The 16,454-nt window shown below is 42.8% G+C and overlaps 1 protein-coding gene across 5 annotated transcripts in view; it reads left to right on the top strand.

Annotated features, from left to right (window-relative positions):
• Nucleotides 1–16,454, top strand: part of ATP10B (ATPase phospholipid transporting 10B (putative)) — a 316,187-nt gene that overhangs the window by 244,959 nt on the left and 54,774 nt on the right. For all 5 annotated transcript variants that reach the window (XM_074313866.1, XM_074313867.1, XM_019740727.2 and 2 more), the window contains 2 exons: nt 9,821–9,906; nt 13,755–13,861. In XM_074313866.1, the coding sequence (XP_074169967.1) occupies nt 9,821–9,906; nt 13,755–13,861 (193 nt within the window). The remainder of the gene's footprint in view (nt 1–9,820; nt 9,907–13,754; nt 13,862–16,454) is intronic.

Genomic DNA, 16,454 nt, shown 5'->3' with positions numbered 1-16,454 from the left:
AAGTGTTGGAACCAGGATTCAAAGCCAGTTCTGTTCAGCCAGAGTTTCAGCTCTGAAGGTTTTCAGTAGCTCATCTCCCAGGCCCTTTGACTGTTACCTTGAGGTTACTCTGAGATGCTTATTTGAAAGTACACATTTATCATTTTCAATATTCTTTCCACATATAAGTAGCAAGTGGCAGGAAGAATAAAAGTAGGCTTAGCGAGCTCCCTGGGGAAGAAGAATTTGGCTGCTCTTTGCTACCTTGTTTCTCCCTTGTGTCTTTAGTGCAGAAAGATTTCTGAATATGGGTAGAATTCTCTCTAGCTAACTCTATAGTATTTCTCAAATGTGTTGAACAAAGACTGTTGAAAAAAATATATGTGTTGCAAGGTCATATAGGGTTAGAAGGCAGTAGGTTACAAGTTTGCAAACACTGTGTCCTGCAGGACTTGTCAGATATTTAATAAGCCTGGAGGAGAAGAAGGGGGCAGGTACTAATGTGTAGCATTTCTAAATATTTGATTCCCAAGAACACATCTCAGGGGTACTCCAAACAATGTGAGATAACAATGCAGGGATGTGCCCCCAAATACATTGCAGGTGTTTACTTTTTTAAGTGTACCTGCCTCCTTTTCTACCACCACCAGTGTATCAGGACTCATCAAAGCTGAGTAGGCGTCTGGACACGCATATTTTTAAAATGTTGCCCAGATGATCTTGATGTGAACCTACCTCCTTGAACACCTGTACAGCAAAGGGAAGATGCCACCTCGAGTCCTTCCACAAAACACTTACCATAACAATGAGAACGAAACTACCATCTCTGGCCTTCTTACATGTGCTAGTGTTTTTGCGTAATTGTCTCTTTTAGTCCATGCAACTGCCCTGTGAGGTAGACATTACGAGTCCCATTTTATAGACGAAAACTCTGAGGTACAGAAAAGGCAAATTTTACCAATTGTCCAGAGAAGATTTTGAACACCTACAAACATGGCTTGTTTGGAAATTTAATATCTTAAATAATTAATATGAATGGCCTTTGTTAGCTTGTTTTCCCTCTATTGTCTCCCTATTGTCTATGAGACCTTCACCTTGCCAAAAGGGTTTTTACTGCCACAGAGATTTCGAGAAACTCCCACCCCACACATATACCCAATGTCCATTTTCACTGTCTTGTGAATGAGCAGAGATATTCTGTTAATTCAAAGTCAATAAGACAAACTTTGTCCCAGCTTCCCTACACCAGCATTTCTCAAGGTGGAGTCTGCCAGAACCTTATTCCAAGAGATAGTTCTTAAAAAAACAAGGCCCATGGTCAAATCCGATTGAGACGTTTGTGTCCTGTGGACCCCTCTTGGCGTTCCAATGCCCTTTCGCATACTATGGTCTCTGAGAAGCCTTGGAGTCAGAAGGCTGGCTAAACCCTCTAACTCCGAGCTTTCCAAACTTATTTAACCTCAGAACCATTTTTCAGGATGACAATTTTGAGCATTCCTATGCAAATTTGGGGGAAACATTAACCTAGATTATGGAACTCCCATGATCACAACAGGGAAGGAGTGACAGAAGTTGACAGTTCTCATGGTTTAGGAAGTTCATCTCCCTCTACTGTCGAGACACAAATAAGTTATAAACACGAAAGAGCTTCTCTTCTCGTAAGTCTTCCTTCTGTGACACAGCACATCATTCTCAAGGCTTTTGTTTTTATTATTATTAATTTCAGGTATACAAAGCAATGCAATAGTTAGATATTTACACCCCTCACTGAACGATAATCCCCCTCTCCTCAATCTAAAACCCGACACCACATATAGCTGTTACAATTCCATTCACTCTATTACCTGTGCTGTAGTCCACAACCTGTGACTATAGGATTTAAAAGAATTGGTTTCAAAATCCTTTACTCAAAATTCAACTTGGACCAAGCCAATTTTTTTTTTTTTTCAGTTGGAACTTTTATTGTGATGGGCCTTCTTTGAATTCACAAAATTATTGACTTGTTCCTGAGATATTTATTCCCACGTCCTATTGCTGAGAAAAGGGCAGAAAAGCAAGTAATCCAAAATTAGGATTATGCTGAAGTGCCTAGCAGGCAAGAGGATGTCATGAGAGAATGAAATTGTAGTTTTCTCTTTGGTGATATCGTGATATCTGAAACCTCTTCTTTAAAAGGGTTTCCCAAAAGGGCACTTGTAAGGCATTTAACACATGAAAATGAGTATGTGCTATGCATTTTGGCAAATGGAGCAGTTACCAAACCGAAGAATCAGAAATGAATTCTTCCAATTAGTATTTCAGATCAAACACACTCCTTGTGTTAAAGAACAAAATTCAGCTGAGTAAACTTGAAGATCTAATTGGCTTTATTAAGTGTTTCATGAATCAAGCAGCATCCTATCTAGAAACTAGAATGGCACTCTGAGAGGTTGTGCAAAATGGGAGGATTTTATAGGGAGAAGGGTGGGGCAAGAGAGCTATTAACAAAAGAAAAGAAAGGGTTATTTTTAGACTGGGATTCCTTTGGGGAGGAAAAGGAATGGTGAGGGGTTTTATCATGCAGACTACCTCTTTTTTCTATTGGGGGAATGGTGAGGGCCCATCCTAACATTATCTCATTGATGCTGGACCAGAAAATTTCAGACTGGTTGAGTTAGATTACATTTTTGGGAGTGGTTGAAACAGCAGTTGGGTCAGGTATTAAACCTGCTTTTGGAATCATGGGCTTTGGCACAAGTGACGCCATTGGGGGCCTCTGGTTTTTTCTTTAACAATTGTTACCTATTAACCAAACCACTGAAGCTAAATTCTGCAGAAGCCAGCGTCAGATCACTGCCTGGTGCCCAGCCAGGGCCTCACTACACCAAGTGAGGTATGGGCTAAGCCTCTCCAATGTCACTTGAGAGTTTGTGAGAAATGTGGACGCTCACACCCCTCCCTAGACTGAGCCAGAATCTGCAGTTTAATGAAATCCCAGTGTGATTTATGTGCACATCAAAGTTAGAAAGCCCTGGCCTTGAGCATCATTGATTAATGTAATAATTGTGCTTACCTGTTTATTGCCCAAGTTAAAGATTCTTAATTGCCTCTCCCTTTTAACTAGCTTGCATTCCACTGATGTTTAGTGCTTTTAAGCCATTTGCTCAATTAGGAACAGCCATGGTAGCTTGGATCCTCTGCAGTGGAAGTGTGCACTGATCTTAAAGGATTTTAGGCAGAGGAGCACTTTGCTAACAGATTTGAGAGGGGGTAGGGAGTCATTTATCGCCCCCCCTGGGTCAGTGATGACACACCTCAAATGAAGCGAAATGTAGCTGCCTGTCCTGAAAACCAGAGAAAAATCCTCTTTCCTGGTGGATTTGGTAATGTGACCTGCCTCTAATGGACTGTTCCAAATTTCCTATAAGAATAATACTTAGTCTCTCTACCGGTTGACCAGCGCTAAGATGCTGAGCAGAAACTGTGTTTTTCAGGGGGTTATATTAATATAGGATCTACACAATAATATAACACAATAATAGCAAGTAATATCCATAACTTGATTGAGCGCCCACAATAGGCCTAGGCAGTTCCACGTGTTGTATACCTGTTATCCCTTTTACTCCTCATAAATAACCCTACGAGATAAGCACTTTGATTATCCCCACTTTATAAATGAGGCAAGAGCAGTTAAGTAACCCTGCTAGCCACCCCTCAACTCAGATTTAAACTCAGGCAGAGTTCTCTTTTTTTTTTTTTTTTTTTTTTTTTTTTTAATTAGGACAAATTTCAAGTATATACAAAAGTAGAGAGACAACTATGATAAATGTTTGTGTACCCATCACGTAATTTCATCAATCAACTCATGATAAATCTTCTCTATATCCCCATCCCCTTCTCTCTGCAAATTGTTTTGAAGTAAATCTTCAATTTTGTGACATTTCACCTCTAAACATTAAAATATCTATCTCTCAAAGAGAGGTTTTTAAATATATATACTATTACCATTGTCATACCTAAACTATTAGCCCTAATTCCATAATCTCAACTTTTAAGTCAGTGTTCAATATCTTCAGTTTGTTTGAATCAGGATCCAAATCTCTTACATCTCTTTTACTCTCTAGGTTCCCTGATTCCTTTATTTGTTTGTTTGTTTTCTTTTTTTCTCGAACATTTAGTTTTTGTTGCTGAATAAACCAGGTTGTTTGTCCTATAAAATCTCCTCTAGTCTTGATTTTGCTGATTGCATTATCTCCCTGCGGTTCCATTTAACACGTTTCCCTGTACAACATATTTCTCAAATTGGTAGTTAGAGCTACTGCCTAAATCAGATTCCGGGTAGATTCATGTTTGTGCACGTTGATGCCAGCATTACGTGAGCTGACTCTGTAGCATCCTCCAAAGGTGACCGATGAATTTTTTTTTTTTTCAGTATCCCTATGAACTTGTGGATTTAAATATCTTTGATGGATGTCAAATTAATGCAGCTATTCTCTTTATCTATTGCCCCGTCTTTAGCCAGTGGGAACTTCTTCAGATTGACTCCTGGGTTCTTTTGCCATGACCTCAGTAGTCTTATGCTGACACCTAAAACTAGTATGTTATATGCCAATTTCCCTCAATGTAAAAAAAAAAAAAATTTCAAGATTGAATTTAGTCGATATTAAGGAAACACAGACGGTAAGGAATCCTTAGATAGAGGCTTCTTCCCATAACCCTCCAGCCCAGTCTGTGTGCTTTTGTGGGAATCACTCCTGCAGGTAGAGACCCAGGGTGATTAAGCATGCAGACCATTTCCTCATCCAGATCAGAGGAGAAAGTAACTGCCAGTCACTCTGCTGTAGCTTATCTTGAAAAGAACTCTGACCAAAAGCAGGAAGGTTATCAAGTGCAGGTTGGTAACTGTCATTAGTTTTCAGATAGGATTCTCAGAAATCTGTGGGTTGTTTAATTTGTATGCCAGAAAGGAAACCTCAGTCACCTGGCTCAGCAGCTGGGGCATGAAGAACATTTGCTTCTACAATTTATCCAAACTAGTATGCGTTAAAGAAAAAACAAAGGCAAAACTTTAAACAGTATTCTTGCAAGGTTGCTGGGCATCTCCTGCATAGCTGCCTGGGTGGGCATGGCTTGTGTACCCTGTAACCCCTGGTCTTTGTCGGGTCCGTGATAATGCTGTACAAATGAGTTACGGCTGCTGCTTTGTCATCCTAACCCCTGCGTCGGGCTGGGGTGGCGTGGGGGGTTCTTCTAGTCATCAAGCCTGCCGGTTATGTGGGAAGCAGCCTCTGAGAGCTGCACAGAAACTTTGTGATCGCTGGTTCAACTCTTCTTCTTCCCAAACATCCCTGGCTCACAGTAAAACCTCACCACATAAATGCATTGTGTGTTTGAGGAAAGAGTTTAGCTGATGTATCTTTTCTCAATTAACACAATCTTTTTTAATGTGTTCTAATGACCGTGGAAGGCTTTCAAAGTGGTCTAAGATGCACTTCCTGTTAAGACCTTACGACTATGGGGACATTTTTTAAATATAAAGATCCTTGTGACTCAAAAATTTTTGAGAACCCCCCAAGTCCTCCTCCCTGAAAGTAGTTGTCTTTCGGAGTCCATTATTTAAGATAATAAATTAAAACAAAAAGTTAATATGAATTTGATAACTTTTTGAAATGGATCTGTAGTTTCCCGATTTCAAGAATTCCTACAGAAATTGAAAAACCATGTATATGTGACACTTATTTTTACTCTGTCTACAGACAACATTTTGGTGTGGATGGGAATTTGTGGGCCAGTTGCGGTGCTTAATCTACTAATTGGCTTATTGAAACAGCTTGGTATTTGACAATTAAAAGTATAAGACAAGTTCATAGTGAGTGGTATGGATATTAAAAATCATCTGGGTTCAAAGCAAAGAGAGATTGCTATAGTCTGTGGTAGACAGATGGGTCCTTAAGAGGTGTAACCCTTGAGCTTGGCACTGAAAGTGTAAGAGAATTGTCAACCTGGAACATTGGCAAAGAAATGATGAAAAAGCCCTGCTCTATGAGCAGACAGCATTAAATGCTTACATCAAGCAGCAAACATTGCACACTTTAAAATCAGAAAAACCTGCATGTTCGTGAGCTGTGTGACCTTAGGTAAATTACTCAGTGTAATTAACACTTAGTTTTCTCTCCAATAAAATGGGGATAACCTGTCCTGAACGTGTCACAGCAAAGTTGGGAAGATCAAGTAAGTAAGGGGCAGCATTTTGTGAAGTGTAAGTTTATCAAAGTAAGAAACATTATTTTTTAAAGGCCCAGATATGCCTATGCGGCTGAATAGGCAACCGTGTTGATTAGGATTGTTTGTTTATCAGCAATAGAAATGATCTAAGTTAAGCAAAACAGAATTGTTGCAAAAATGTGTGCATGGTGGGGGCGGGGGGTGGCGAGAAGCTCACAGAATCAAAGGAAATCTGAAGACCCAGGCTCAGAAACAACCAGGAAATGTCAGTGCGTGGGAGAGATTGGTAGCAGCAATTTCTTAATGGTCTCATTTGTTTTTTCTTTCTTCTTTGAGTCACTCCACTCAAGTCAGAGTCCACAATGGGAGAGTCTAGTGGGCAGGGCATCTTGATTTATGTTCCCATCAAGGTTATAAACCAGGCAAGAGAGAGCGTTTCCCAAAAGAATGTTAAAGAGTTGTTAATGAAAGGAGACGACAATGGACAGAGTAGACGGTGAGTCACCAGAAAACTACCCACTACAAACAATTTCAAAAGATCATTCGTGCCTCTGTGCCGTTATGTAATTATATGTATAAACCAACTTGAAATTCACTTGTGAAGAATAAAAGAAACTAAGCCTAGGAAGGTAAAAGTTGAGGCTAGTACAAGGGAAATGGCCTATTCCAGTTACTGGAGTATATTTCCGCCTGATTGCTTCACCTTGGACCCTCCCAGTCACCCCGGAAGGATGCAGTTTGCTGTATCCAGGCCATGGGTCAGTGAGGAGTACCTTAGCCTGGAGAGTCATTACACACTAACACTCAGCTGACTTTCCTTTGCTTTCATAGATACCACCATTGACACACATGGGTTAGACTGGGGACTTTGAGTTGTTTTATGGCTGTAGTCTTGGATTTGTGTCAATAACCTTTTCCTTCTCTCTGATTCTCTCTCATTTCCCCTGTGGTTCATGTATCATGGATATACAATAAATGCTTGAATGCATGAATGAATGAATGAATGAATGAGTGGGAAACTAATCTGGCCCTCGTTGGGGAATTAAAGAAAATGGCCTGTAGAAAATACTTAGTTGGTTCTTGGCACATAATAAGCATTCAAATAAGCATTTGCCGCAGTGTTAATAATCATAATACTAGGAGGGGGTGGAAGAGGAATAAATATGATGAGGATAACGATGATGACATTGATGATTTTCAAGATTGGCCTTGGGTTCCAATGATAGGAATTGTTACTTACCAACCGTAAGACAATTGCTTTACTTCAGCCTCTATTGCACGTCTGTCAAAACCTCTTAAGGTTACTGTGAGAACTTAACGACAGATACTTGGCACATAATAAGTGCTCAAGGTCAGTGGGCCTGGCGTGAAGAATGCAGAGACACACACTCTCCTCTCTGGAAAGGGTTTATCTTTTCCTGGACCCTGATAGCTCCCAGGCCATGTTGCTGTTAGGGAGACTGCCATTAAGGATATTGCCTTAGATAAAAGGCTGGGTAGAAAGAAAAGTTGGTTGGGTGGGCTTCATTCGCAAGCTAAGAAAAGCTACGGGGTAGTGAATCAGAAGAGAATCTGGAACTCCTGCTTAAAATAAGGACCCAAATCTCTCCCAAGATTTGGAAGGGTTGGCAATTCCCTCCTGCCCTTGGGCTCAGCCAGCAGCCCCCTGGAATGAGCTACAGCAAATGCTTCAAAGCATGAAGGGCCTGAGGGGTTGTCTTTGGAGACAGCTGGGCCCATGTGCCCCTCTCCACAGCCCATCTTATGGAGAGAAGGAAGGCACCCAGGGGACAGGTAGCTAGAAAGGGCAAGGTGACCTCTCCATGAGGAGAGGGAGACAAAGGACCCAAGCCCAGTGCCCCGAAGAAAAACAACATAAGGGACACCTCAGGAGGAGGGTCACTGGAAAGCCCCACTGAGGGACAAGACAGGTGAACTTGGCCGTTGCCAGGGGTAGGCCAGGTCAGTGAAACAGACTATGGAGACTCACTGCATCAGGGTCATTAGCTCTCAGACCCCGCTGCCACTCCTCCCTGAAATGAGCTCGGATTTAGAAAGCCAGCAATGAGCTGAATGGTATGGATCGGGATCGAAGCACACGGCTTAATCAGAGGCATGAAAGCAGCTGACAAATTACAGCGTGATTTGTCATCATCTCAGAACTCGGCAAGTGTTTGTCCCTGAAAGAATCGATACCAGGAGGGAAAAGGGCCATATTTTTAGAAACTCCTGGATGGGTAATTTATTTCGAGTGACTGGAGAGTTTATTTATGTAGGTGCCCCCGCAGATCCAATGGACAGTATACTTGCACGAAACCAGAAAATGCTATCATTTCTTCTAATCAATTTGCTCCTTTGAGCAGCTGTACCTTGAAGCTTTCAGCCGTGAATTCACTCCCCGCGCTAAAAGCTCTACCCCAGAAACTGTTGCCAATCCCACCTCTAGCACTCCTTCTTTCCATCTGGATAGCACGTTACACCTTTCACAACTTTCCCACATGGATTCTATCTTCTGAGGCACAAATGAGTTGGACAGGGGAGGTGGTGTTAGTCCCATTCTGCAGGTGAGTAAGCTGAGGCTCAGTAGTCGAACCCAGTAGTAGCCAATATGGGGCAGAATTATTAGAAAACAAGACTTCCCTGCCCCAGTTGTGTGTGTTTCCCCTCATTGGACAAAAGAGATTATGTGACTAAAATACCTAATGTAAGAGAAAATGTGGAGAGTCAAGAATATGTTTGAAGTACTGTGCTACTCCATAGAAAGAGTGTAAGCTTGAAAATAAACAATATGTGTAAATCTCTTATCACAGCATTGGGCAGAAATGAGAGTACAGTAAATACTATCGATTTTATTAGCAATTATTTTTCACATTAAAGCATTTCTACAATAGCAAGACCAATAGAAACAATGTAAATATTCAATAGTGAAATGACTAAATGAAATACGGTGGCATTCACACGGTAGGTTTCTAAGCTGTGGAAAACTTTAACAATGTATAAAACTGTTTATTATCTATAAAAACTAAATCTCAGTTTTGAAATGCATAACTGTATAGATACACCCACACATAAATGTGTGTGTGCATATATACATATTTTTTAACCCTGGGAGTATTGTACACACATGAATATTAACTGTGGCCTTCTCTAGGTGACATGATATATTATCTCTTCTTTCGATCATCTGTTTCTGTGGTAGCCACCAGCCACATGTAGCTATTCAACTTGACATTAATTAAAATTGAATAACATTTAAAAATCAATTCCTAGTCAGCCTGCCACATTTCAGTATCTACGCGTGATTAGCAGTCTTCATATTGGGCACTGCAAACATAGGACCTTTCCGTCTTTGCAGGAAGTTCTGTTGGAAGTGTTGGCCTAGCGACTCCACCCCAGGCCTGACAAAGACCAGGGGTGGTCCATCTTTTCTCTGTCGGAAACCCAAATTTCATTTGCATCTGCGTTCCCCTTCTTAATGAGGACTTTTACTTTTCCTTCTAACACATGGCAACTATCACACGGTGACAAAGCCAGGATTACGTTATTCGCAGTGGTTCTGACAATGATGAGCTCCCCGTTGATCCTATTAAAACTAGATCCTTCTTAATAACTTCACAACTGTCCTCTTCTCTCACAGGAGGTACAGTTTGAACCGGAACATTTCCACAACACCATCGTGTGTGAGAAACCCAACAACCATCTCAACAAGTTTAAGGGTTATATGTAAGTATCGAGTGCCCATGCACTGCTGGCAAATATCTCCTCTGTGGCTAGAACACATTTTTTCTTGAAATGGCCAAACAGATAAGCATCGGATCCTGCAAAAGTTTGTTTCTTTTTATCATAAAGAAGGGCTAGAGAAACCTAGGTTGTAAAACTTCCAATTCTTTTTTTTTTTTTTTTTTTTTCCTGGAATGACAGTTAATTACCTTGCAGGGTTAAATTCACTAATGTTGTTTTTTAGAACTCTGGTGAAATAGCATCAAAATCAAGACCACACTTTGACTCAGGGAAGACAAGTTTATTTAATTAAGATCGGTTTTCTGAAAGAGCCTGTGTTGCATTATAGGTAAGAACAAGGATTTGGGGTTTTGACTGACCTAGGTTTGAAACCAGATTCTATCGCTTACAAGCTGTGTGACCTTGGGTAAATTAATTAACCTTTCTGGGCCTTGGTTTCCACATCCGGAAAGATGATAATAATATCTACATCGTAAGACTTTTCTAAGAATTAAGTTGTTTATCATATGTAAAATGCTTAGCACAGCAGTGAGCACAGAATAAATATTCAGTAAATGGTGGCTGCTACTGCTACAATTACTATTATTCTTGTTCCTCAACTTTGGTTCGACCTGAGAATTTTACCATAATTCTACTCCCACATCAGACTACTGGTCTTACTGCAAAAAACAGCAGTGACGACGGATATGAATAAATGCCCTCACACAGTGCTTTAACAGTTTTTAGAGTAGTTTCACAGAACATCATCCTGTTTAATCTGCACAACAACCCAGGGGAAAATGATCCTCGTTTATCAGATAGGAAATCTGATGATCTAAGACTTTTTAGGATTCACCCAAAGGCACACAGCAGGTCTGAGACAAAGCCAGGACTGAAACCCGGGTCTTTTCACTGCCACCCCAGTGTGTTTCCCATGGTCCAGAGCTCAGCCTTGTTACGGCAACTTCTTTCCCAACCCTAGAGTGAAGCTTAAGAAAGCTTCTTAGACGGCAGATGTCTGTGCTTTCCCCCAATTCACATTTTCTCAGGGATGTCATGAGGAGCAACATGAGAGGGGAAAGGGTAAGAACAATACAAGAGAAATGGCAGCTTTTAAACACAAAATGACTTTTTAAAAGCACAGCGAGAGCAGGTGGAGACAGAGAAGGGCATGAACTCCTGGGGGAGAGGAGCATTCGTTGCAAGGTAGAGCTTGCCAGCTGCCCAGCAAGGAGTCCACGCCTCATGCCTGCGGTTTGTGGATTTGGTTCATCCCAAGTCACCCGTGCCTGGAGTCATTCTCCTTCCTCTTAGAGAACAGCCGCATTGCTGTTTCTATTTGTCATCCTTTCTGCCCCTAAAGATCTTGTGCCCGTAGCTAGCCTTTCTGAGCTTTCAACCTGGGCTCTGTCCCCCCATCTCAGACAGAACGTTCCCATGTCCACTTAACCTCCAGCACCCCTCTTCCTGGTTGCTGTCCCTAGGGACATCCTTCCCCCACCTGCCCCGGCCTCATGGGTGAGTACTACAGGTCCAGTCGGTCAGCCCAGTAGCCACCAAGGGTATGATGGAGAATTCTCCACTGTGGTGCTGGATCCCTTTCAATGCTCTGTCTGCAGGTTAGGGCCGTCAGATTGGAGAATGCAACTTTTCAACAAAAAAGATCTCTATACAGCTTGGTTCTCCACCCCGTGAAGTTCCTCTTACCCTCTCTTCCCCCACCTCCAAGGGGATCTTTACAATGTCTGGAGACATTTTTGGTTGTCACAATTAGGGAGGGGTTCTGATGGCATCTAGTGAGTAGAGACCAGAGATGCTACTAAACATCCTACAAAGCACAGGGCAGACATCACAACAAGGAGTGATCCCACCCAAAGCATCAGTGGTCCAGAGTGGGGAAAGTGCTCCGGAGTCAGTGACATTACGCATCCCTGTAAGAGAAGCACTCCACAGAAGAGCAGCCATGACAAGTTTATCCTGTCCTACCTCCCACTGAAAAGGGAACATTCTGACTGGGAGACAGAGACGCTACTAACATGTTATCACCTCTGGGCAGCACCAAAATGCACTTTCAACCACTAGCTACTGACAGGGAACCATTCGAGATTCCATCCCAATATTCCATCCACAGCCAAGGAGAGGTGCACCCTAAATGTCAGCCATTCTTGGACCACCTTTACGATTTGTATCACACTCATAAAACACCTGTACTTTTTTCTACCAAATTTTTAATTGGCTTATTTTTTTTTCTTAATTTATTTTAAACGGGAAATGTATATCGCTGGCCCTATGGGAAACCCGTATCTCTTGCCCTGTAGATAAGGTAATATTAAAGTTCATAACATGAAATCAAAACAGGGGTCATTTTATCTTAACTACAGACTGTATTATTTGCTAAACCACCTCTGTGTTGAAAAATTAGATAAGTAAGTGCTAGAAAGAAATTAACGATATACTGACACAAAACTGAGACATCTCCTTGTTGGATTCAGACAAATGACAAATGAAAATGACTCTGATTCAGTGACAGTTAACGGGGCACTATGTTGGGAAGCCTCGTGTAGTGAAAACCGCATGAGGGTTGGTGTCTGTAGCCTGGGTCCCCGAGTCCTACAATGTCCTGTGTACTAGGTGTGTGGCCTTGGGAAAATCTCTCACCCTCCCTGAGCTTTACTTGTTTCACAAGGAAGGATAATCACCCTGCTTACTTCCCAGAGCCATGAAGAGTCAAGTAAGACAACGTAAGTAAGTGTAGTTTATAAACACAGTGAAGAATAGTTAGTACTAAAGGCATATCAAGTGGCAGTATAGAATTCTGGAGCCATGTTTTCTGGGTTTGAATCCCCATTCTTTTCCTTACTGGCTCTATGACCTTGCCTCAGTTTCCCTGTCTATAAAGTGGGTATGATAATGACCTAGCTTACAAGCTTGTCATGATGAGTTAATACATAAAAAACCCTTATAACTGGACCTAGAGAAATGAAAGAATGAAGCACTAGAAGGACAAAAATCCCAAAGGGTCCTGATTATTGTTTTTCTGTTTTACCCAACGTCATAGAGAAGTTATATTTAAACTTCTTGAAAATCCCAAAGGAAAGGCATCAGGATAGAATAAGGCTCAGACACCAAGTAATAATTGGTGTGAGTCGGACTCAGAACTTTCTAATGTGAGGTGGAAAACTGCAATGCTCCCCGAGGCTAGAACAAGAAAAAGACTCCATCCCACTTTAAGAAGCTGCCTCCCAGGCCATCGCACAAAGGGCCACTGTCCACCGCCTGTGAGGGGTTTTTATTCTATAAGAGACAGAGCAAGAGGAGGACAGTACAGGAGCAAGGCCCAGTGAGAGATGGAGCTCGAACCAGAGGAGCCTGCGAGCTGCCCTCCCTCACTGTCTCACGATACGAGAGGCGGGGCTGCCTGGTGTCTGCTGTGGATGCTGACATTCCGCTTGTGCAGTTCTGGTTGCTGCAGCTGGGTGAGAGTGAGCGTGTGAACGCAGCCTGAAGGGAACAAAACGAATGGAGTCTTTGTAGGGCCAGAAGCCAGTTCACCCACAAACCATTCCGACGCTCTTTCAGCAGAGGTCTGCCTTTTTGGTGGGTAAAGGACACCTCCTCAGGGATGGGTAATTCCCTTCTCATGGTTCAGTCCCCACCCAGCCTCCAAGGAGCATAGAGTTGCACTTGAACACAGGGATTGGATTCCCAGTTCATATCACTCTTATGAAAAGGAGGGAGGACGGATTGTATTCACTCACCGCTGCTCGTTATGTCATCCATAGAGACGCCATGCTACCCAGTGACAGCGTGGAGAGGCCACCAAATCACTCCCTGTCTTTCCTCGTCCCCAGGGAACATCCTGACCAGACGAGGACTGGCTTTGGCAGTGAGAGTCTTCTGCTTCGAGGCTGCACCATCAGAAACACCGAGGTGGCTGTTGGCATTGTCGTCTATGCAGGTCACTGTCCCCAGACACCTTCTCTTGTCCCTTTACCCTCCTTCCTCCATCCCCTCCTCCACATCCATCTCTAGTCAGCGGGAACTCATATCAGTGCTAAGGGGTGGAGTCATGTAACTTCCCATTTCTCAGCTAAGCAAACTGAGGCTGGAATCATAGCAGCTCACTGCTGTGATTACGTCTCCACACGAGACAGAATTAAATTTCAAGTTACTATCACTCATCTGAACAAGACAGGAGGGAGATTCCTACTCGCTCACCTCTAGTGTAGTTCTGCTACACTAACTATAGGCAGGGTGAACAGTATCTTCTTGAGCCTGAGGGATAACCTCACCAAACTTAACAGCTTCACCTGGGGTGCCTCAGTTTCCTCATCTACACAATGGCAAAAATATTTATATATGCCTCATAGAGTAGCCGTGAGGTTCCAATGACCCAACACGTGAAAAGCACTGTATCTAGCAAACAAAGGCAAAATAGGTTTTAGTTGTGTTGTTTTTGCAGTTAAGTTTTTATTACCTTTCTTTATTTTATGGCTCAGTTATGGTGGTCTTTCTCTTGTTTGCACTGTAATTTTGCTTTCCCGTGGAGAAAAAAAAAAGGTAATAGCAGCACTTCTCACAATACACTCTAATGTCTTAGGGGGCAGTCTGAAGACTGCCGTATCCCCAGGACCTCCTACCTGGGGTTCCTTGGGTTGTTCATAAATATATGTTGTTATGTCAACAACAGAGGACTTCTTACTCTGTCGGGGACACATAGTCTTCCTAGGGTGTCTTCCTTCACTGGAAGACTCCAGAATACATTTCCTTGGGTCCTTCACTCCCTTGTAATAATTTGTTTGCTTATTGTTTTGTTTGATTTGATTTGATTTTGTCTGAGTAGAACCCCACTTTTGAGGGGCATAGCAGAGCATTTAAACATCAAGCTACCCTAAGATTTACTTTTTAGGGACTGTCAAAGAAAAACAGGTTTGGGGGTTTTGTTTGTTTGTTTGTTTGTTTTGTTTTTTAATAATGTCATGGTCTAAATAGCTTTTCCTAATTCGGGGGAAGGGAGGTTGAATTTGTCAGTTCAGGGGACTGTTTTCAAGGGTCTTTGGCCATGGAGTTCAGTGCTATCTGGTAGACCCACTAAAGACGAACTCTACAGCAATCCCTGCCCCACCCTGAAAAAATACCGTATAGGCTTAGGATTTGCCTCTCTGCATGATCAGGCACAAAAGAAACTCTGAGTGGGTGATGGGAGTGGTATGTGAGGGAGCAGATGTGGAGAGAATTCATCCTGGCTCTAGGGAATCAGGCTGCTGGGTTAAATGCCTGTTTCTGAGCTGGGTGGCTAAGCTTCAACCCAAGGGGTCTACTAGTTCCTACCTCGTGGGTCATAACCTTCCAACGAGATGATCTGTGAAAAGGGCTTTACACAATGCCTGGTACGTATCAGGCTCTTAACAACTGTGAGCAAAATGGTGCTAATCGTTTTTGGCATTATTATCTGGAGCAGGGGAGCTCAACCTTGGCACTACTAATGTATTGGTCCAGATTGTTCGCTGTGGTGAGGGCTGCCCTGCAGGGTGCTGGCGCCTCCCCATGGGACGCCCTTAGTGCCACCTTCTTCAGAGGTTATAACCAAACATTTCCCAAGACATTGACAAATGTCTTCTGGAGGTGTAAAATCCCCGTCGTCGAGAACCACTGGTTTAGAGTCATATTCTCCCCGTCGGTAACATGGATGGACAAAATAGGAGCATGTCAGAGTCAAAGGCCCAAACAGGCCAAGCTGAGCTTCCATGAAGGAAGAGATTCAGGGTGGAGGTGTCTGCTCCTCACAGCGAACATTCATTGATCTCCTACTGTGTACAAGGGACTCATTTAGGTGTCCTGTGTCTATTAAGTCACTCCCCCACCCCAAACACACAACCATTATCTCCCATTTTGCAGATGAGGGACTCAGGTACAAAGGGATTAATTCACCCAAGGTCACTTGTCTCCTGAGATGAATTCCATGTGATCCACGGCCAAGCGTCTGCAGAGTCTGGCTCTGACTCCAGAGCCGGTGTTCTAACCACTACCCCAGACTGCCTCCCCCTTTGAGTCCAACTCTTGCCCAAAGAGCAGAGGGGTCTCAGAAGGTGAAGAACAGGTGTTTGAAGAGGGTAGACCCAGGACCCCTTGTACGGGGTGAGCCTGAGACACGCAGAAAGGCACAGTGGTTATGGAAACCCCCTCGCCACTGCAGTGACTCGAGTCTAATTTAACAAGCCCAGAGTCTGCTCCCTCCTACTGTTTTGTTGCCACTTTAAATCCAGGGGGCAACCAGCTAAACAGCATTAAACCCATTCACTGCTAGAGCTGATAGATTGGTTTTCTTTAATTTTGCACAGAAAATAAGTGACTGGTGTTTTTTAATTCAACTGTTAAGGAGTATAGCACGGTAGTTAAAATGTAGGGGCCCCAAAGGACAGGTTCTTTCTCCGTTTGCCTGTCAGCTGTTCGCTGTGTCGCTTGGGTATGAGGGGGTGGGGGGCGATGGTGGAAGGAGAACTAGGCTGAGAATCCAAATCCTGGGTTCTCAATGAGGCTCTGGTGTTCAT

This window comes from Rhinolophus sinicus, linkage group LG10 (assembly GCF_036562045.2).
Source record: "Rhinolophus sinicus isolate RSC01 linkage group LG10, ASM3656204v1, whole genome shotgun sequence".
NCBI classification, from domain to species: Eukaryota; Metazoa; Chordata; class Mammalia; order Chiroptera; family Rhinolophidae; genus Rhinolophus; species Rhinolophus sinicus.
This window is presented reverse-complemented; position numbering and strand designations above follow the sequence as displayed.